Source organism: Eleutherodactylus coqui, chromosome 13, assembly GCF_035609145.1.
Source record: "Eleutherodactylus coqui strain aEleCoq1 chromosome 13, aEleCoq1.hap1, whole genome shotgun sequence".
NCBI lineage: Eukaryota > Metazoa > Chordata > Amphibia > Anura > Eleutherodactylidae > Eleutherodactylus > Eleutherodactylus coqui.
The window spans coordinates 31072026-31095146 of record NC_089849.1 but is presented as its reverse complement, the minus strand read 5'-3'; the positions used below and the strand labels follow the sequence as shown (position 1 = coordinate 31095146).

Below are 23121 nucleotides of genomic sequence, written 5' to 3'. Positions count from 1 at the left end.
GCATGCGCAGTGGAGAGGTGCTCTCTTACAGGAGTCAGGACGGGCTGCGTCTCCACTGCGCATGCGCAGCACTCCGGAGTTCAGCCGGACGGACGGGCCGCCCACAGCAAGCACTGCTTGTGACGTGCTTGCTGTGGCGGTCCGTCCGTTGACCTCGGAAGTGCCTGACGGACGGACCAGAGCAGGAAGCGGTCTTTTTGACCGCTCCTGCTCTGCTTTAAAGGCACAGAAGAAGATGCCGGCTGGAGGGGACATGCCTGGCAATCGGGCCAGGCCAGGCAAGGTGAGTACAATTTTTTTTTTTTCATGTCAGAACCCCTTTAATGCCACCTCGACTTTTTTGGTAATTTCTCTGTAGGACAGACCTCCACTCCTAAGAGCTCATTCACACGAACGTAATCTCACCGCACATTACGAGCGATATACGCGGTGAATGGAGTCAATAAAAATACATTGATTTTCATTGACCCACTCGAACTAGCATTTTTTTATTGTGTCTAATAGACGCATACGTTCTATTTTACTGCGTATTACGTGTGTACAGCCTCTCTGGATGCATATGAGATGCTGCACATACACAATACACTGCATATGTGCGGCGTTTAGTACTAGAGGCTGCTGTAATACAGTCTATTCCAACACTGTTTATATATAACCTATATAAGTCTCTGTGACTTCAACACTGGTTATATAGAATCAGTGGGTTTGAAAGTAGTCTACAAAAGTTAAAACACCCCTAGAAAGGCTTTGCACCTAATTTCAAACCATAATTTGCATTCTGTGCTGCAGAGCAGCTATCTCTCCTTGATATGTTCCCCGAAAAAAAGCCCTTTGGTTAAAATCATAAATTCAGACTATTCAGGTTAAAATTTCATAATATTTTTTATGGTTTTAACTTACTTTTAAACCTTTGAACCATTTCAAATTATTTACTAGACTAAAACGGTGTTAATGTAAACGATGACTGGAAAAATGATGGCGTTCTAAAACTTTTGACCGGTAGTGTATGTCTATGCCGCGGATTTGTTGCTCTGTATCAGAAAACTTGAACTGCAAATTCTCTAAAGATTTATTAAGACATGAACCATCACAGAATTTCTGACCTAAAAAGGACATGGGGCTGAAAGTAGAAATTCTTTTTAATCATATAATAAAAATTTGCATAAGCAATAGGTGAAGCTACATTATTCTGCTATCGGCACAATAGTTTCCTTCCCACTGAATTCCTTCATTTGCTTTAAAATCATCAAATTTACTTGGAAATTGAAGTGTCCCTATAATTGGATTATTGTCCACCCGCTGCATGAGCAATCTTGGTCCTTCGTGAATCTGCCCTTTCATTGCACTCATTAGGGGGATATTAGAGACAATGCTACGTCTGCTACAGTGCATATTATCTCCCTTCTTCCCAAGGTCACCGTCAAGGACGCAACAAGAAGAAGGCAGGGTGCCATTGATTTTGAAGTAATGAGGTTTATATTATGGCAGATGGAATCCAGATTTTGATTTGAAGGACATAAAGAGAGGCCCCTGAGGGGGGCAGAGCGGTGCCCGGGTCTGGGGCGCAGCTGCCGAATTAACCCCTTTACTTCAACAAAGCAGCAGATATGCTGTATAAAATAAAGTGATGTATAAAGTCAAACAAACACGGCTAGTTTCAGATAGGACACAGAAGTGCAGGGTAAAGAGCAGACTGAGCTGCAGTATATTAATTATGTACCGTGTGCTCATAAATAAATATATATATACAATTAGTCTGGAGCTACTTACTGTCAAGACAGGGTTCACACACAGTCTGGTTCACCCCACACTGTTGTACGACTCCCTCTCCGGATCCGCAGGCTCTACAGCATTCTCCGCTTGTGGTGTACTGTTCCGTTGGGCAGTCTTCAGCGCCCACCAATAACTACAGAGATACACGAGACAACAATCAGATTAACTCAACCAATCAATTAATATCTATCTGTCTGTTCATATTTATTTATCGGTATCTTTATCTATTTATGCTTATCTTTATCTATCACATATCTATCTATCTCATATCTATCTATCTCATATCTCTCTCATATCTATCTATCTATCTATCTATCTATCTATCTATCTATCTATCTCATATCTATCTATCCATCTCATATCTATCTATCTATCTATCTATCTCATATCTATCTATCTATCTATCTATCTATCTATCTATCTATCTTGCTCATATCTATCTCCTATCTATCTATCTATCTATCTATCTATCTATCTATCTATCTATCTATCTATCTATCTCATATCTATATATCTCGCTCATATCTATCTATATATCTATCTATCTCATATCTATCTATCCATCTCATATCTATCTATCTATCTATCTATCTATCTATCTATCTATCTATCTCATATCTATCTATCTATCTATCTCATATCTATCTATCCATCTCATAGCTATCTATCTATCTATCTATCTATCTATCTCATATCTATCCATCTCATATCTATCTATCTCATATCTCATATCTATCTATCTATCTCATATCTATCTATCTCATATCTATCTATCTATCTATCTATCTATCTATCTATCTATCTATCGATCTCATATCTATCTATCTCATATCTATCTATCTCATATCTATCTATCTCATATCTCATATCTATCTATCTATCTATCTCATATCTATCTATCTATCTATCTCCTATCTATCTATCTATCTATCTATCTATCTATCTATCTATCTATCTATCTATCTCATATCTATCTATCTATCTATCTCCTATCTATCTATCTATCTATCTACTATCTGTCTATCTATCTATCTATCTATCTATCTATCTATCTATCTATCTATCTATCTCCTATCTGTCTGTCTATCTATCTGTCTCAGGAACAAACTAAAGCTACCCTGTACTATTTAGTGGTGTACAGTACCATGGGCATAGCTATAATGGCTGCAGAACATGCAGTCCCACCTAGACCAAGCCCTAGATCCTTAAGGTGCCCCCAAGGTCTTTTACCCCCATATATGAAGACCAGTATTATAAATGATGCATTATTTTGGGGGTCCCTGCTCTAAATTTTCCACCGGGGCCCAGCAGCTTCAGGTTACACTTCTGTATAGTTCAATCATTTGGGAACTGAATTGCAGTATTATATGGAAGCTATATGGCAGCAGTATTTAGAGTTTTTAAGGGAGTATTATTTGAGCACTTTATGTTGGTATCTTAAGGCAGTATTATTTGACTTTTTAAGGGAATATGTTTTAGCACTCTATAGTGATATCCCTACAGGAACCGTATAAGGCATTATTATATTGACCAAAAATGTCAGAATTGTGATATTATGGCTAAATTATCTAAAAACGGCAAGCAGAAGACTCGATTTTGTTTATTTTCCAGAGGCCCATTTGCTATAAAACTGGCCCTGATCAGATCATCTTGACTGTATTTCCCCTTTAAGCAGTTGTAGCATTGTGATATTATGCAGGTCTTCGGAGGAGTCTTAGGTTGGCCAACTGTATCCTACACTGAAAAAAACTCCTAATAATAGTATTAAAAAAGACGTTTGTTCACATAAAATCCTCCATGAAACTGCATTACAGGGGTGATGTTCAGGACCCCCAACTTGTCAACACCTCCCTCCAATGGGAAAAGTTCCACAGCTGGGTTAAGAATGTGGAATTTAAGAACTTCAAAGGTCTTGGAGCTCGTCCAGAATTAAAAGAACACACAAGCCAAAACTAAATTTCTCACTTTCGAACTTTGACCCACCAGGGGTTCACTGCAGTGAAGATCAGAGCTGTTATCTCTGACCACTGGGCATTTAGCCATATGTAAAAGGGGCTATCTGATTAGAAAGTTGCAATTTCAGCGATTCCTTGCAGGATTTTCTAGGATTATAAAAACATGGATGCTTTGCTCCAAAAACAGCACCACATCTGTCCTCAGGTTGTGTGTAGTACTGCAGAGTGGACCCATAGGCTTCAATGGAGCTGAGCTGCAATACTAGACCCAACTGAAGGACAGGTTTGGTGAGGTTTATGCAAGAAAGCAGCCATGTTTTTCTAATATATATATATATATAGCAGCAGCATAGAGAATAAGGAATAAAAGGTGACAAGACAGCTGATCACCAATAGAATCATAGCAAGAGGCAGCGGACGGTGTCCTTCCAATTAGTCGAACTATATTCCAGTCAGTGAGCCATCTTCTAATGACCAGGGCTCCTAATAAACTAGACCAATTTGCCACGAGACATAGGACAGCTTTCCAATAATCAAGCTGCTCCTTTTCCCCACACTCAGCATGGTAATAAATATACGCAAATGACTTTATAGAGCAGCGGTTTCCAATATCATTACCCATCCCCCCACCCAACCGGCCATGTCTTAATAGCATCCTCACCCAGAAAGCTTAGCCATTAGTGCAGGCAAATATGTCAATGACCATCCGTGGTCATTACTTATACTGGCTGGCGTATGGCCGCGTTGTACTAAAACCATGGGTGCATCTATAGAGGGAGCAGAGGTAGCAGTTGCACCTAAGCTTTGGTACCTCATGCCACATAAGAAGACATCAGCTTTATAAATGGCACATGATAGTTGGGGAACCTGATACATTGAGACCCGGGAGCTTCACGTTTTACTGCTGCATATGCAAGCAATATGAGGTTATTACTGAGTCTCTGAGCAACTTCAAATCACAATGACTATAATAGATACGATAGATAGATAGATAGATAGATAGATAGATAGATAGATAGATAGATAGATAGATAGATAGATAAAAAAAGAGAAAGAAAGAGAAAAAGAAAATAGGCAAAAAGAAAGGAAAGAAAGAAAGAAAGAAAAAAAAGAAAGAAAGAAAAGAAAGAAAGGAGAAGAAAGAAAGAAGAAAAGAAAGAAAGAAGGAGAAAAGAGAGAAAGAAGGAAAGAAAGAAAGAAAGAAAGAAAGAAAGAAAGAAAGAAAAGAAGTCCACCCATCCACCTGATAGTCTATCCATCCATGAATGTTAATGATAGATAGGAGATAGATAGATAGGAGATAGATAGATAGATAGATAGATAGATAGATAGGAGATAGATAGAAAGATATGAGATAGATAGATAGATAGATAGATAGATAGATAGGAGATAGATAGATAGATAGATAGATAGATAGATAGATAGATAGATAGATAGAAATGAGATAGATAGATAGATAGAAATGAGATAGAAATGAGATAGATAGATAGATAGATAGATATGAGATAGATTGATAGATTTGAGATAGATAGATAGATATGAGATAGGAGATAGATAGATAGATAGATAGATAGATAGATAGATATGAGATATGAGATATTAGATAGATAGATATGAGATAGATAGATAGATAGATAGATAGATATGAAATAGATAGATAGAAATGAGATAGATAGATAGATATGAGATAGATAGATATGAGATAGATAGATAGATATGAGATAGGAGATAGATAGATAGATAGATATGAGATATTAGATAGATAGATATGAGATAGATAGATAGATATGAAATAGATAGATAGAAATGAGATAGATAGATAGATAGATAGATAGATAGATATGAGATAGGAGATAGATAGATCGATAGATAGATAGATAGATAGATTGATAGATTTGAGATAGATAGATAGATATGAGATAGATAGATAGATAGATATGAGATAGATAGATATGAGATAGATAGATAGATAGATAGATATGAAATAGATAGATAGAAATGAGATAGATAGATAGATATGAGATAGGAGATAGATAGATAGATATGAGATAGATTGATAGATTTGAGATAGATAGATAGATAGATGGATAGATGGATAGATAGATATGAGATAGATAGATAGATATGAGATAGATTGATAGATTTGAGATAGATAGATAGATAGATATGAGATAGATAGATAGATAGATAGATAGATAGATAGATAGATATGAGATAGATAGATAGATATGAGATAGATAGATATGAGATAGATAGATATGAGATAGATATGAGATAGGAGATAGATAGATAGATAGATATGAGATTTGGGATATTAGATAGATAGATAGATAGATAGATAGATAGATAGATAGATAGATAGATAGATAGATAGATATGATATAGATAGACAGATGGATATGAGATAGATAGATAGATAGATAGATAGATAGATATGTAATAGATAGATAGATAGATAGATAGATATGTTAAGGAGGAATTTAAATCATTAATAAGCATCAGTGTATTTTGCCCCCAAATTATACTAGGTCTATATCTTTCATTAGTGATCAACTGGATCCAGTACCATCCAGAATCAACACCACTGGATTTCAGGATCTGAATGCCTGCATCATTAAAAAGCCATGTGCTCGTCATTTAGCAGTGTAGAAAAGCGCAGGAAAAGTCATTGACATCAAGAGTGATCCACTAGACTGGCAGATAGACCTCACTGCTGTTTGGGGTCCAGGATTGGCCTTGTGCATTTCTGTCACTACTGAAGGGAACACCAGTGGTCCTCATGGAACGGGCAGCTGGAGCTTCCATAGTTAATTAACTGAACAATATTACCACAAAGCTTTTGACATCATACCGCACATCAAACGATGTATAAGGTACCAATCAGACAATGGTCGGGTGCTATAATGTTGTCAAAGCCCGGTCCCACCTAAGGATGAACTTCTGATGGACCAGCCTGACCCTGATGATACAGGATCTATCGACTAAATCCCTGACATTTAGTGGGTTCCCGTTCTCTTGGATATAAGATATCAAACCCCGTCTGTGTTCCCCAGCACTATGTCCTGGCATCGCCCCAGCAGCAGAGGACTAGTATTAGCAGCAGTGACAAATGCTGAGGCTTATGGTTCTTAGTGGCCCCATTGTTACCTCGAAGTGCTACTTGAGCTCATGACAGCTGCTTCTTGCTTCCAACTCCATAAAGCCTTAAGAAGAATTGTTTTTAGTATAGAGACTTTTAATATATACATACAATATATATATCGTACAGTATATATCAGGAAACAGAGTTGGTAAAAATGTTGTATTCTGGTGAAGATGATTGTCATTTTGTCATTGACACTATAGCTATGGTAGTCATGGTTGGCAGCCATTGTCAAATATCTATATTATATAATATTAAGAGTTAACGCGCCTGTCCCAGCTCAGGATAAGTCATCAATATTTGATCAACAGGGATCTGCCTCTTGGGATCCCCACTGATCACCTGATATCAGGCTAATGGATAAAGCTGGTTTGGTAATACAAGCACAGCTCCCATTCAATTCAATGGAAGCTGTACCTGCAATACCAACCCTGGCCACTGCACTAAGAACAGAGCCATCCCCTTCCAGCTCTATTCTCAATGACAGCAGGCCTTATATCAGCTGTTTGAGGCGATTCCAAGTGGAGGACCCCCACCCATCTACTATTGATGACCTATCATCTATAGTAAAAGTCCTGGTCAACCGCTTTAATAGAGGTAAGTCCCTCATTTGGCACCTTCATTGATTAAATGGAGAGTGACTAGAAAGATTGTCTTCATCTCTCTGAAGGACACATAATACCCTTGCATTACACAGACAGGCCATTGAGTTCTATGTGCAACATGTAATGCCTAATTTTCCCTGCAGAGGCGCTGCTGAGAAATTAAACATTTACTGCGCGGTTCTGCAACATAATACAGCTAAATATTCACTTAGAGAGGTTTTTTCATGATTGGACACTGTATCTATGGCCTATACTTAGGGATTCCCAGAGATTTACAGAATGAAGGCACTGTGGTACACAATGCCTTCATGTGTGTGTGTTTCAGTATGGTACTGCAACTCAGTCTATTCAAGTTAATGGGGTTATGTTGGAGTATCAGATATAGCCTCATGGTCATGGAGGACTAAGTCAACCTGTTGGTATAATGAAGGTATTTCATCCTGCTCAAGAGAATGCAAGTTAAAGGGATTTTTCAGCACGACCTTATTGATCACCTGTCCTCAAGAAAGGTCATCGATGTTTGATTGGTGGGAGTCCACCATTGGCAATCAGCAACAATCAGCTAATTGAAGTGACAGCGGCACTTGGGTGAGTGCCGCTATAATTTCAGCCCATACCAAGCACAGCAACATACATCATATAGCAGCTATGCCTAGAATTACAGCTCAGTCCCATACACTTGGCTATGGGACTAATGTATGTAACATCACAGGCCTGAGAAGAGGCTGTGGTGCTCACCCAAGTGCAATGGACATCAGCAATCAACTATTGATAACCTATCCCGAGGATAGGTCATCCAAAGTGTAGTCCAAGAAAACCCCTTTAACTACAGTACCGGTCACAACTGTATGTACGGATATGCCGCTGGAACACCAAGATTCCTTCATCCTACTGAACATGAGGATCCTAAGGGTTGGACCCCATTGATCACTAATAACGAAGGAGGGCTATAGAGCTCTTGGGTGTTCCTACTGTACACAGCACTTCATAAGTGACCCTGCACTCGCTTAACTCTTACGTGTGGTACTTTTGTTATGATAAATCACACGTATCATGTATCCGCGCAACCTTTCCGAACGTAGCTGTTTAAAGAAGGGATCATAGATTGATGCAATGTTTACATTCCCTTCGAAACTCTGGGACTTTTTCATTAGTTTTAGATTCTTAGCACTCTATTTACTGGGAAACCAAGCTCTTCTATAAATAAGCAAAATCATTATATCCCCTCGTTATTACTTTTATGTGGGTACTATATGAGGAGAGCTTATTAGTTTTAGGAACAATTAAGTTAAAGGACATTTCCACCTTCTAATTGAAAACTTGTCAGTATGAAAACCTGATTTGTTCACTTCAGTCGTGTTTTAAGGTACCTTTAGGCTGCGGTTTGGATAAAGTTCACCACAGGGCTTCCTCGGACAGATTAGGCATAGTAATGTCAAAGCCAGGCTCAGAAAATAGTTCCCTGGCAGGTCCATTTAGGAAGCACCCGTCTAGGATCCAACGAGGCGGATGGTGTAGGGGTTTATGCCATCCTACCTGGGGTTAGCCGCAACTCCTGAGGTTCCATTGTCAAAGAATTAGAGGACCACATCAGTGCTAGTAGACTTGCCTTTACTGGTCAATGGTGGAGCAGGAAACAAAGTCCCAAGTGTCTTTACTTAAAGAGGACATTGCCTGGTGAAGTGCTTCCTGGGTTCAGTACCAGTGTCGCGTGCTCTAGATCCCTTTTTCCGTCTGCAATAACTCACTGCCCGTTGGACAGATTTGGACACCGTGTGCTGAAAACTCCCATAGGTAAGAGGGTATTCTTATCCAGGGACTATCTCTAAATTTAAGTCTCAAACGCTCCAGTGGTACACTTCACACTAGAACGCTATTCACACACAAACTTGGCAGCCGCCTAACTACTGCTCTCTGGAGCCTTAGGCCCGCCCACATCTATGTAGACCTCACCAGCGGCGCTCACCAGGCCCGATCCCGCTTAAAGGTACATTACATCAAACAAAACGTTGCCAAATAAACAGAGGAAGAAATCCTTAGAGTCATGGGTAATAAAAGTAAGGTGTGCACCACCCCCACCTCTATTACATTTGAGGGGCTCCTGTTTACTGTGAATGGAGACTTGGACGACTATGGCTTCTGCGTAAAACACAGGAGCCATAGTCAGGCAGTAGTCCGTGGGATGGCTGTTGGACCCTTTCTGTCAGGTGTCAACAGTACAGGCTGGCGGAGTAATGGTGTAGGGAAGATTTTCTTGGCACTCTCAAGGGCCTTTGATACCTGTCGATGGAAGCTATTGTGAATTTTCTTGGTTCTGAAGACCAACGGAGGCTCAACACGCTACTACCGTGTTTGTGGTTCTTCGACAGCTGCGCAGCCAATCAATCCAGCGGTCAATGAACCAAACACAGCCATCGTATTGGTTCATCAAGCGCCGCATTGATTGGCTGAGCAGCGCTCGAGAACCAATCAGAGCCATCGATTCTTGGAGGTGGGATTTTTGAATCCCGTAACCAGGAAGCTATCTACTGTCAGCGTCCGATGACTGAAGCAAGCGTCCCGGAGCTCCAGAGACCAGAGCGAGGACCACACCTGCTAGGTAATGTATTGCTTTTTTAAAAAATGTAATCAAGCTAGGGCTTGTTTTGGAGCAGGGCTTATATTTCAAGCCATCCCAAAAAGGACCTATTTTCGGGGAAACACGGTAGATAAGTCTCTCTAATAAAGTGGCATTCAGTGTATGCTATTAACCGCCTTCCTAGGAGAAGATATATTGAAGAAAAACAGCTGGTTGATGGGGTTGCTAAACAGAGTGCTAAAGTGGGCGCCAAAAAGTGACAATATGATCTGAGATCTTCTAGCCTGGAGATAAGTTACTAGTCAATGTTGGACTGGGGTATCTTGGGCTAACTAGAAATTTTGTCAAGCCTATCAAAGGAAACTATGGTACCCTGGGGCCATGGATCAGTCTGATCATGAAGTATATGGTTCCATGGCATGAGAAAACAGGCTATATGAGTAGATCAGTTGCCGTCTAGCCTTGGTCTTATTGTTGATAAACAGATACTAAAATAGGATCGGACTTCTTCAATAAGATAAAAATAAACCCATATTTTTCTACACCCATTTGCATTCCAATCTCGCAGAATCGGCACACTTCTAACATTGTAATAACAGCCTATAAACAAATAAAAGCAATACATTTAATAAAGGCCATCCAGATGTGCCCTGCGGGAAACACATAAAATCTAAAATTATATTAATATATTTAGGGAAGCGTCGGTGATTAAATGAGGCAACAGATGGACTTAGGTTTATGGACACTACTGATTCCCACCGATTCTTTGTACCTTGCTTATTCATAAACGTGTATGACTGAGCTTATCCCTAAAGCTCACTGCTTATATGAAACAGCCACAGATACCAGATACCATACGGATGTTTTGAGCTCATCTGTACAGCAATTAAAGCAAATCCCATGATGTCAACCTCGTCTTCAAGGTCATGTCTTTGTATGAATCAATCTATGCCTAGATAGTTGCAAACATCAATGCTTTTTGCTTCTTGGTGATTCTGAAGGGTTTAACCCAAGTACCAGCTTGGATCTCATTAACCGGTTGTCAACAGGAATGCCAAGGTGACCAATAATGTATTGGACAGACCCACAAATTTGTCTTCTGTAGGGCTGACTACACACTTTAGATTGCGGTCAGTTGAAAGCTCATTCGGCTGACAGCTAATCTTCCTAATCTTCACCCCACACATGCATAGGGCTTGGCCAAGCATGCATGGGGAAGAAAGCAGCTACCAGGCAACTCCGGCTGCGGTTTAGCTCCAGCAATGACAAATGATGGGGCATGTAGAAATCCAATATGTTGACCCTTTGTTCTCTTGAAATCTGGCATTGGGAGACAGTCAAGACAACACCATATACGTTATATCGTCGAACAGTTCCAATGAAATTGTCTGGTTCAGCCAACATTCATCTAATGTGTATGGCCACCTCAAGTCAAATGTTCTCCAGGACATTTTGGTTCCAGGAGGTTACGTCAATGTGGAAAGGATGTCTTTATAGTGGACCAGAGAGTTGATGTTTTTGAGATTATTGACCCAAACACAGTCCATAGGAGCTGCTCAGTGACACAAACGCATGATACGTGCAGAATGTATAACTACTAAGGTGTCCACCAAAGTTGGGTTGAAACTCCTTCCTCATTAGTGGAGGAGGTTTTGGGAAGTCTTCCTGTCTCCTCAAGCACTAACCAACATGGAAGCATAGAATCTTCACAAATATCTTGCACTATGTTTTCTACAAAGGGTTAGAAGGACCAGTGAACTATGTACCCACTTGGGAAGTTTTGAGATACGATCATAGCCGGAAAGAACACCAGGGCAATGGGGGGGGGGGGGGGGGAGGAATCACAACTTTTCCCACTACTCAATATACAGCCCTTAGAGAAGATATACGGTACCCGGTTGCTATGAATAAGTACTCACATGCATTTTGTAGCTACTCTGCTAAGGCACATTGTAAAAGGACAAAACTAATATACTATTATTGTTATGTTAGGGTCTAGGTTAAGAATCTAGGCTCTCCACTTGTGGTGCTTGTACCCCACGAGGGACATGCTATGTCTCTGGGGTGACCCAGGAAGTATATGTTATGTCTCTAATGTATCCTAGGAGGTACAAATCATGTCTCTATGCTCCCCCAGAAGGTCCATGCTATGTCTTTAGAGTAACTCAGCTTGTGCATGCCATGTTTCTAGGCTAACCAAAGAGGTAGTTGTCAAGCTTCTAGGGTACTCCAGGAGGTACATGCCATTTTTCTCGGGTACTGAAAGAGGTACATACCATGTCTCTAGGATCCCTAAAAAAGGTACATGCTATGTCTCTAGAGTAACCCAGCCAGTGCATGCCATGTTTCTAGTCTACCCCAGGAGGTAGTTGTCATGTCTTTAGGTTACTCTAGGAATTAATGCCATGTCTCTAGATTACTCAAAGAGGAACATGCCATGTCTCTAGGATAGTCAAAGAGGTACATGCCATGTCTCTAGGGTACTCCAGGAGGAACATGTCCTGTCTCTAGGGTACTCCAGGAGGTACGTGCCATGTTTCTCACGTACCCCAGGAGGTACATGCCATGTCTCTGGGGTACTCAATGAGGTACATACCATGTGTCTTGGCCACCACAGGAGGTACATACTATTTCTCTAGGATACTCCAGGAGGTACATACCACATCTCTAGGGTATTCCAGGAGGTTCACACCATGTCTCTTGGGTGTTTCTTTAATGTGAATCACAGTGTATGATCATATATTTGAGGGTACTTTGAGAAGGGGGTACTCGGCTTACAAACATTGAGAAATACTGATTTAGACATCATAGAACAAGATGGCCAAGTTTCATCTAATTTTGCAAATAACCCCATTCATTAGGTCAATTTTGATGTGGAAGGTCCATATATGGCCAATCCAAACATATAAAGTCTCTGCTCCCACCATTCCTTATAAATAGGACAATCTGGAAATCATAGTGGTAGTCCTGTAACTTCTTAGGGACAGAGTAATACAAACTGTGATGTCACACGATAAAACCTTGCCTCAGGGGTGGGCAAGAATGTAGATTTTAGGTTATTTGTCAAGCAGTTAGAGATGTTTATTGAACGGATTGTGCATAATTGAGCTGTCACATTCCACGTGTCGATCTTGCCGATGGTCCACCAAAACGTCTGTAGTTAAAATGGGACTCCGTGTCTTTAATACATCTAGACAAGCCATACACCGTATCAATAACTGTTACCCATACACTCAGCAAGCGTAATCTGAAAGTATGTTTATCCATCCTATATACATCTGTAGTCTATGCATAAACCTGTGTAATATAAGATGCATGTATATTAAATGAGCTTCATAGAAAACATGACAGACTTTATATATAAACAACAAAAACTTGATGTAAAATGTCAAATGTGGTTAAATTCTTCCTAAAAGGTGCAAGCAAACAATAAGGACAAAAAATACCTGCACAACTTCCAAAACACCACCAGAGGCAGTATAAAGCACTGTGGTAGCTCATCAGCCACCTGTTGCCTTGGAACTAGAAGTTCCCAGAAGTGATTGGAACGCGTTGAAAGGGCCTGTGCTAATATTAAAAGTTATTCCCTATCCACAGGGTAGGAGATAACTTTAACCATTAGGGGGTCTGATGGCTGGGATGCCCACCGATCCTGAGAACAGGGTTCTGGCGCATCCTGAAGTGAAGGCAGGAGCAAACATATGCACCGTTGTTCTGTTCATTTCAGTGGAACCACCTGAGATACCGTAGCTGAGTTTAAGCACTTGGCTATCATGAAAGTCCCATGTGCAATAGTTGCTTCTTTCATTTCAGGACTCCCCATTCTTGGAGTTGGTAGGGGTCCTAGCCATTGAACTCCCATCAATCTGAAAACTATGCCCTATCCTGTCGGGATGATTTTCAATCATGGCACAACCCATTTAAGGTATTTTATTCTACTTATTGGTACAAATTAACACATAGACTGTGTAATGCCTTTTTTACCCTGTGGAGGCACTGCAGGGAAATTGAACATTTGCTGACAGGTTCTTCTGCAGATAGCAGCTGATCACTGAAGGGCCAAGCCGTAGGATACCCTGTGATCAGCTTTTTGTCAGGGAACACCCATTAAAGTAGATAACTAATTTTAGACAATATCACACCTCCTAACTTTTGAACAGCAAACAGAGGGATGACACTTATTACAGTCACACCTCTTTTATGTTAGGCCACTCCTTTTATGTCCCATCATACTAATAGTGCTCCTTGGTATCTCCCTCACAGTAATTATGCCCCTGATCCCCTCAAAGGACTAGTATATCTCTAAATAATAGTGTGATAGCAGTTATACATAGTAATAGTGTTTACAGCCCAGTTACCTCCAGTGATCACAGGTAGAACTTGCTCTGATTGACGTCGTCATGCATTTTTCTTCTCTATCCAGCCCCTACTTGCCACTGCACACTCTCCCCTAAACCTCTCAGTACCTTCATAGTATTAGTGCACCTTTGTGGCCCCCATAGTACTAGAGCATGTTCTGAGGCCCCACAAATAATACTGCCTCTGTGGCCTGGACTTCCTAATAGTGCCCCCACTAAGTTATAGTTTCACCCTCTGTGGCCCCCGTAGTGTCCCTGTGGCATCCATAATGCACCACTCTGTGGCCTCAGTTGTTACACTTCACCACCACTGGACTCTATTATAGAAACGCTCTCCCTCAGCCACTGCAATGACCGCCCTGTACTCAGGCATGAGTTGGGGGGAGTGTATAGAGCAATGTGTAGTACCCCAGAGTTGGGGTCCCACAGGACTTCAATAGCTACCTCACATAAATGTGGAATACTGTGTATGTGTACTTATATTTAGTTATGTGTATTGGCCTAGAATGGTCACTAGAGGGCCAACATCTCACTACCCAACACTGCATGACTATGCAGAATTCAACCTAACCTGCTCTGTTACTAGTCACCCCTAGCTGGTACTGGGAGTGGGTAGAAGGATTCCCCTTAGCTCAGGATTGGTTAGTGGGGGTGTATAAAAGACAGGGCATGGGTGGAGTTAGGCAGTTGAGACTAGGGAGAGAGGAGCAAGCTTATTCTTGTCTGTCTGGAGTAGAGAGCAGAGAAGAAGCAGAGGATGTAGGTAAGTCTAATCCAGGCTAGCCTAGGCTAGGCTAGTCTTGGAGCCCAGTCCTGGAGGAAGCCAAGTGGTGCAGTCAGCAGGAGGGAAGTGCAGGAGGACAGAGAGGAGTCTTCTTCACCCTAGACCAGAAGGTCTCTGAGCCAGGGCAGACTCTGTGGGAGCTGAAAAGACGTCAGGCACCGCAATCGTGAGTTTAACTTGTCCCTGCAATGTCAGAAGTCAGGGGGTCACAGGAGAGTCTGCATTGATCCCTCCATTCCTCCACAAATAACCTCCTAGCACAGTGCCCAATCAACTCAGACTGGTGGCCTCATTCTTCAGGCAAAGAATTAAGGAAGGAATGTATGACATTTAATCTACGCAAGAAGTTGATGGAGAAATGAATGTTGTATTTAGCCTGTCAGAGTAAACTGTGTGCCTTCGGTTTTACTGACACTTCCATGGACTTGTCTCTTTATTTTGTCTCCACAAAGACACCCTCATTCAAAGGCACTGGCGTCACAGCGGACTTACACTTATCACTAAGTACTCTCACCAAGAAACTCTATTGCAATCCTTCCTACTGCACAAGCCCCCATTTTAGGCAGAGTAGCCACCACCGTGACAAGGTCAGAGTTAGCTTACCCACTCAGGCTGCTCCTGACGACTTCTGCTCGCTGCACAATGTCACACTCAGTGGCCCACGCCAGTGTGTGAAGCACAGAGAAGTTACTGCAGAAGCTCAGGAAGTGCATTGTTGGTAGTGGAGATCGGCAGTGGGGGGTAGAATATTCAGCAGGCCTCCCAGAAGGGTGGGACAGACTAACAAATTTGGGACTGTCCTGCCGAATGGGGGACAGTTGAGAAGCCTGCCAATATATAGAAATACAATTCAGATTGTATTCTCTTTTTATGTGCTACCTTTCTTTCCATTGAAAACTACTAACAGGAAGTCCGGAAAAATGTCTGCCTCCATGATCGCTACCAGAGGCATAACTTAAAGCTCCTGGGCCCCAATGCAAAACCTGGAACGGGGCCCCCAACTATAATACTTTATTCATAGTACTGGGCTCCCTATATGGAGAAGAGAGGCCTTATGGGCCCTCCAAGGCTCCTGGACCCGGGTGCAATCGCATCCCCTGCATCCTCTATAGTTACGCCCCTGATCGCTACTTTATCATCCATCCCTAGAGTTCCGAGAACGTCCAGGAACATTGACATACATACTTGTGACCCGTATCAGCAGCTCTTTACTATAAAGCCAGATGTAATTTAGGTTTATTTGTCCTTTTAAACAGCCCATCAGCGAGAAGCCCGGACAGCGGTACTAAAAGGGTGTTCCACATAAAGGCAGCGCCAGATCTGGGAAATGCTGTACCCCAGGTAACTAATCTCCGAAGGAGGTCGAAGACTAAAGGATTTTCAACTCTTGGATGAATTTTCAGTTCAGATGTCTTTTAAGTATGAGAGTCTGCAAAATGCCCCGTCTTAAGTGGATAAGAGAAATAAAACAGCATGCTAATATGCACATCGATTTCTAAAGATCGGGGAGATGAAGAAAAAACAACAATGAGGTTCTAATTCTAAACCAGGCTGTATGGGGTCGCCCTCGCCATAACACTATATATGAAAAGCATATGTCCCCCACTGCAAGCTTTTCCCCTCTGACATGATCCACATCAAAGTTCATACACCGCCAAAGATCACAGAGCTCAGAATCCGTGAACAAGTGGCATAAAAACTTCCAAAGGAGGAAAGACCGTATCCCAGCTACAGTATGCTACATATTACCTATGATATATATATCACACATGTGTAATACAAATATCATACAGCAGAGTAGGACTGGTTCTACCGTAACCTATATGCTGTACGTGTGTATATGGAGTAAAAGGAGGACATATAGGGGGTTTATATGGAGTAATAGTAGGAGGTTATATGAAGTACTAGCTGATATACCCGGCTCCGCCCGAGTTAATTTGGTACTGGTGTTTATCTGGTGTTAACACGGAAATCTTATGAAGTCGTGGTTACTTTAGAGATACCGGAAAAACATATATTCACCATTTTGCATAGTTCTCTGTGTTACCCAGGAAACACCACGGGAGGTAAACATGCGACGTTTCCTTTATATAAAATGACATCAGGAAGTGAGAGAATTAGATTCCATACGTAAAATGTGGACGCTAATTCTTTTGCTCTTAAAATTGAACAATCAAGGTGGGACCCATTAGCTTTTCCTATTTATGACATAATGCTCGTGCCAAATTTCATGTTTCTATGACACCGGAAAGTGAGAAAATTACATTCCGTACGTAAAATTTGGACGCTAATTCTTTTGCGCATAGAATTGAATAATTGAGTTGGGACCCATTAGCTTTTCCTATTTATGACATAATCAATGCTCATGCCAAATGTCACGTTTCTATGACACCGGAAAGTGAGAAAATTACATTCCGTACGTAAAATTTGGACGCTAATTCTTTTGCGCATAGAATTGAATAATCGAGTTGGGACCCATTAGCTTTTCCTATTTATGACATAATCAATGCCCGTGCCAAATTTTAAGTTTCTATGTGAGAAAATTACATTCCGTACGTAAAATTTGGACGCTAATTCTTTTGCGCATAGAATTGAATAATGGAGTTGGGACCCATTAGCTTTTTCTATTTATGACATAATCAATGCTCGTGCCAAATTTCACGTTTCTATGACACCGGAAAGTGAGAAAATTACATTCCGTCCGTAAAATTTGGACGCTAATTCTTTTGCGCATAGAATTGAATAATCGAGTTGGGACCCATTAGCTTTTCCTATTTATGACATAATCAATGCTTGTGCCAAATTTTAAGTTTCTATGTGAGAAAATTACAGTCCGTACGTAAAATTTGGACGCTAATTCTTTTGCGCATAGAATTGAATAATGGAGTTGGGACCCATTAGCTTTTTCTATTTATGACATAATCAATGCTCGTGCCAAATTTCACGTTTCTATGACACCGGAAAGTGGGAAAAATACATTCCGTACGTAAAATTTGGACGCTAATTCTTTTGCGCATAGTATTGAATAATCGAGTTGGGACCCATTAGCTTTTCCTATTTATGACACAATCAATGCTCGTGCCAAATTTCACGTTTCTATGACACCGGAAAGTGAGAAAAATACATTCCGTACGTAAAAATTTTACGCTAATTTTTTTGCGCATTGAATTGAATAATCGAGTTGGGACCCATTTGTTTTTCCTATTTATGACATAATCAATGCTCGTACCAAATTTCACATTTCTATGACACCGGAAAGTGAGAAAATTACATTCCGTACTAAAAATTTGGACGCTAATTCTTTTGCGCATAGAATTGAATAATCGAGTTGGGACCCATTAGCTTTTCCTATTTATGACATAATCAATGCTCCTGCCAAATTTCGAGTTTCTATGACAGCGGGAAGTGAGAGAATTAGATTCCATACGTAAAATTTGGACGCTAATTCTTTTGCGCATAGAATTGAATAATCAAGTTGGGACCTATTAACTTTTCCTATTTATGACATATTCAATGCCCGTGCCAAGTTTTAAGTTTCTATGACATTGGGAAGTGAGAGATTTAGATTATGTACGTTAAATTTTGACGCCAATTCTTTTGCGCTAGAATTGAATAATCGAGTTGAGACCCATTAACTTTTCCTATCTTGGAGATAATTTATGCTCGTGCCAAAATTCATGTTTCTACGATATCGGGAAGTTGGAGAACTTTTGGCGAGTCAGTGAGTCAGTGAGTCAGTGAGTCAGTGAGTCAGTCAGTGAGTCAGTGAGTCAGTGAGTCAGTGAGTCAGTCAGTCAGTCAGTCAGTCAGTGAGTCAGTGAGTCAGTCAGTCAGTCAGTCAGTCAGTCAGTGAGTCAGTGAGGGCTTTCAGCTTTATATATATAGATTAGGAGGAGATATAGAGGGTTATATGAAGTAAAAGGAGGAGATATCGATGGGTGGTTATATGGATGATAGGATAGAATATAAGGGAGGTTATATGGACAACTAGGGGGATATAGGGCAAGGTTAGGCTGGGTTCACACAGGGCGGATTTGCCGCAGTTTTGCCGCAGCAGATCCGCCCGCGGCAAATACGCCCGCGGCCGCTAATCTCGGGATTAGCCAGCCATGTGGATGAGATTTCTCAGAAATCTCGTCCACACTGGACGGCTAATCTGCTGCAGTAAATCCGGTTGAAACCGCGGCTGTGGCCGCCGCAGCCACGGTTTCATAAGATGCAGCATGTCTATTTACTTTTTTTTTTGTTTATTTTCGTCGCGGCCGCGCTCTCCTCTATGGAGCGCCGGCCGCAACGGAAAAGCAAGCGGCCGGGTCACTTCAAGGCCGCCACGGCAGTTCTCCCGGCGGAAATCTCGCGGTCTTCGCTGCGGCCAAACCGCGAGATTTCCGACGGGAATACGCCCTGTGTGAACCCAGCCTTATATGGAGTAATAGGAGGAGAGATAAAAGGATGTTATATGGAGTAATTAGAGGAGATATAGAGGGGTTATATGGAGTAATAGGAAGAGACATAAGGGGATTATATGGAGCAATAGGAGGAGACATAAGGGGGGCTATATGAAGTATCGTATATACTCGAGTATAAGCCGAGTTTTTCAGCTCAAAAAAATGTGCTGAAAAAGCCCCCTCGAATTATACTCGAGTGAGGTAAAAAAAAACAACTCAATACTCACCTAACAGCCAGCGTCTGTGTCCCCGGCGCGATGCTGTCCCCAGCGGTGCGGCCAGCTGCTGCAGTCTTCTCACCACTGTCTTCTCCCTGGCTTGCTTTTGAAATCACCACCGTCAGCGCTGTGATTGTATCGAGAGCCGGCCAATAACAGCCAGCGCTCGATAAATCATTCACAGCCATTCAGTGATGTCATTCTGAATGGCTGTGATTGGTTTATCGATAGCCAGCTGTGATTGGCCGGCGCTCGATCCAATCACAGCGCTGATGGCGGTGATTTCAAAAGCAAGCCAGGGAGAAGACAGCGGGAAGAAAACTGCAGCAACTGGCCGCAGGCCGGAGAGAGCATCGCGCTGGGGACACAGACGCCGGCTGATAGGTGAGTATTGCTTTTTTTTTTTACCTATTATATACTTGAGTATAGCTCGGCTTATACTCGAGTCAATAAGTTTTACCAAATTTTTGTGGTAAAACTTATTGACTTGGCTTATACTCGGGTCGGCTAATACTCGAGTATATACGGTAATAGGAGAAGATATAGGGGGGTTATATAGAGTAATAGGAAGAGATATAGGGGAGGTTATTTAGGGTAATAGGAGAAGATATGAGGGGAGGTTATATGAAATAATACGAGTAGATATAGGGGAGGTTATATAGAGTAAGAGAAGGAGATATAGGTGGTTAAATGGAGTAATAGGGGATATAGTGGGTTATATCGAGTAATAGGAGGAGATATAGGGGAAGGTTATATAGAGAACAGTAATAGGAGGAGATATAGGGGGTTATATGGAGTAATATAAGGAGATATAGGGGAGGTTATATGGAGTAATAGGAGGAGATATAGGGGGATATATGTAGTAATAAGAGGAGATATAGGGGGTTATATGGAGTAATATAAGGAGATATAGGGGGCTATATGGAATAATAGGAGGAGATATAGGGGGTTATATGGAGTAATATAAGGAGATTTAGGGGAGGTTATATGGAGTAATAGGAGGAGATATAGGGGGATATATGTAGTAATAAGAGGAGATATAGGGGGTTATATGGAGTAATATAAGGAAATATAGGGGGCTATATGGAATAATAGGAGGAGATATAGGGGGTTATATGGAGTAATATAAGGAGATTTAGGGGATGTTATATGGAGTAATAGGAGGAGATATAGGGGGATATATGTAGTAATAGGAGGAGATATAGGGGGTTATATGGAGTAATATAAGGAGATATAGGGGAGGTTATATGGAGTAATAGGAGATATAGTGGGTTATATGGAGTAATATAAGGAGATTTAGGGGAGGTTATATGGAGTAATAGGAGGAGATATAGATGGAGGTTATATGGAGTAATAGGAGGAGATATAGGGGGATATATGTAGTAATAAGAGGAGATATAGGGGGTTATATGGAGTAATATAAGGAGATATAGGGGGCTATATGGAATAATAGGAGGAGATATAGGGGGTTATATGGAGTAATATAAGGAGATTTAGGGGAGGTTATATGGAGTAATAGGAGGAGATATAGGGGGATATATGTAGTAATAGGAGGAGATATAGGGGGTTATATGGAGTAATAGGAGGAGATATAGGGGGGATATATGTAGTAATAGGAGGAGATATAGGGGGTTATATGGAGTAATATAAGGAGATATAGGGGAGGTTATATGGAGTAATAGGAGATATAGTGGGTTATATGGGGTAATATAAGGAGATTTAGGGGAGGTTATATGGAGTAATAGGCGGAGATATAGGGAGTTATATGGAGTAATAGGAGTTTGTTGTATATACAATAATTGAAACAATTACAACAGAAAATACATTTTGGAGAAGTTTCAGCTTTTCTCTTAATGCAGATTGTTGGGAGCAGTGAAATTAATTATGAGGAGAGGTTATAATGTGAGAGGAGGACGGAGCCACATATTCAATGTGTTATAAATATAGATCTGTCAAAATATTTAGCTCAGAGCCCATTTAATATCCCCCGTGGACATCGGGCTAATTTATGGTTACTTGAAAACTATCTAATAACATGGAATGAATACCTAATTAAAAAGAAGATGTTATTATAAAGAGCCTTTTTTCGTGAGGTCGGTTTATACGGTGCGACTATAAAAGTAAACACTTACAGGAATAAAGACCTTTTAAGCTGAATTACATCACATTTATGTGACTTCAAAAAGTCAAACACGCTTTAGTAATGAGGCGAGATCTCTTAGCCATGGAGGCTGGATGAAAATAGAACAATATGGCCGCTTCATTCTAGAGAGGGCGCCATTCCTATCCACCGGTTGATTTTACCCAAGCTTTTGCTTCTGGATCTGATTTATAGATTTAAGCTACAAACTTTAATAAGTTTCCACAAAGTTCCCATCTGGTCTTTACCAGCATATAAGCCCTAAGATAAATTATTTAATGATTTATTACTATTTGCTGCTTATATATTTCTTTAGTCAGCCATATTTTGTGGAGGGGGTCCCTCACTTGGAATTTTCTTCTACTAGGGGGCTTATACCCTGTTGGATCTAAGCTGATCACAGAGTGTCCCACTGCTTGGACCTTCAGCCAATGGGAAATTCAAAGTAAGTGTTTAACTTCCCTGTAGCACCCCCACAGGCAATATGAAGCATTACATATTTCTCATAAGAATCACTGGGTGATCTTTAGAAGTACCAGGTCCTTCAGAGCAAGAGCAGTTGCCTTGTTCCCCAACTAAAGGCGGCCATGCACATTAGATGAATGTTGGCAGGACCAGCTAGCCTTCCTGAATCTATCCCCAACAGAATATGTAAACCACAGCGGAAAATTAAAAAAGAGCGCTCCATAGTGCATAGGGAGACATGGGCGTCCGCAGCTTAATTAAAACATGCAGATTTGTTTTGCGGACCTTCTGGTCCGGAAAACAAATTGCAGCGCACTTCATTTTGCTGCGGTTCCCGCATGGACGGCTTTCATTGAAGTCAATGCAAGCCGTCCGATCCGTGGCCTGTCCGCAGTTGAATTCTGGATGGGCCACGATTCTGTCTGTAGGTGTACACAGATGCCTGGTGTGAACTAAGCACTGTTTGCTGCTGTATTTATGTTGTGTGCTTGGTTCTGGTACTGTATTTACGTAATGAGCTTTGTTCTGGTGCTGTATTTATGCAATGTTTGGTGATTTTTGTGTTCGGTCTTGAATGCTTATCCTTTCCTTTAGCTTTAATTACATGACGTTTGTTTTAGGTTGCTGTTCACACATGCCTGCATGAACGTAACAC

The 23121-nt window shown here is 41.1% G+C and overlaps 1 protein-coding gene across 1 annotated transcript in view; it reads right to left on the bottom strand.

The window, feature by feature from the left end:
• Positions 1-23121, bottom strand: part of NGFR (nerve growth factor receptor) — a 77208-nt gene that overhangs the window by 43811 nt on the left and 10276 nt on the right. The window contains exon 2 of the mRNA XM_066587834.1: positions 1771-1906. Coding sequence (XP_066443931.1) covers positions 1771-1906 — 136 coding nt within the window. The remainder of the gene's footprint in view (positions 1-1770; positions 1907-23121) is intronic.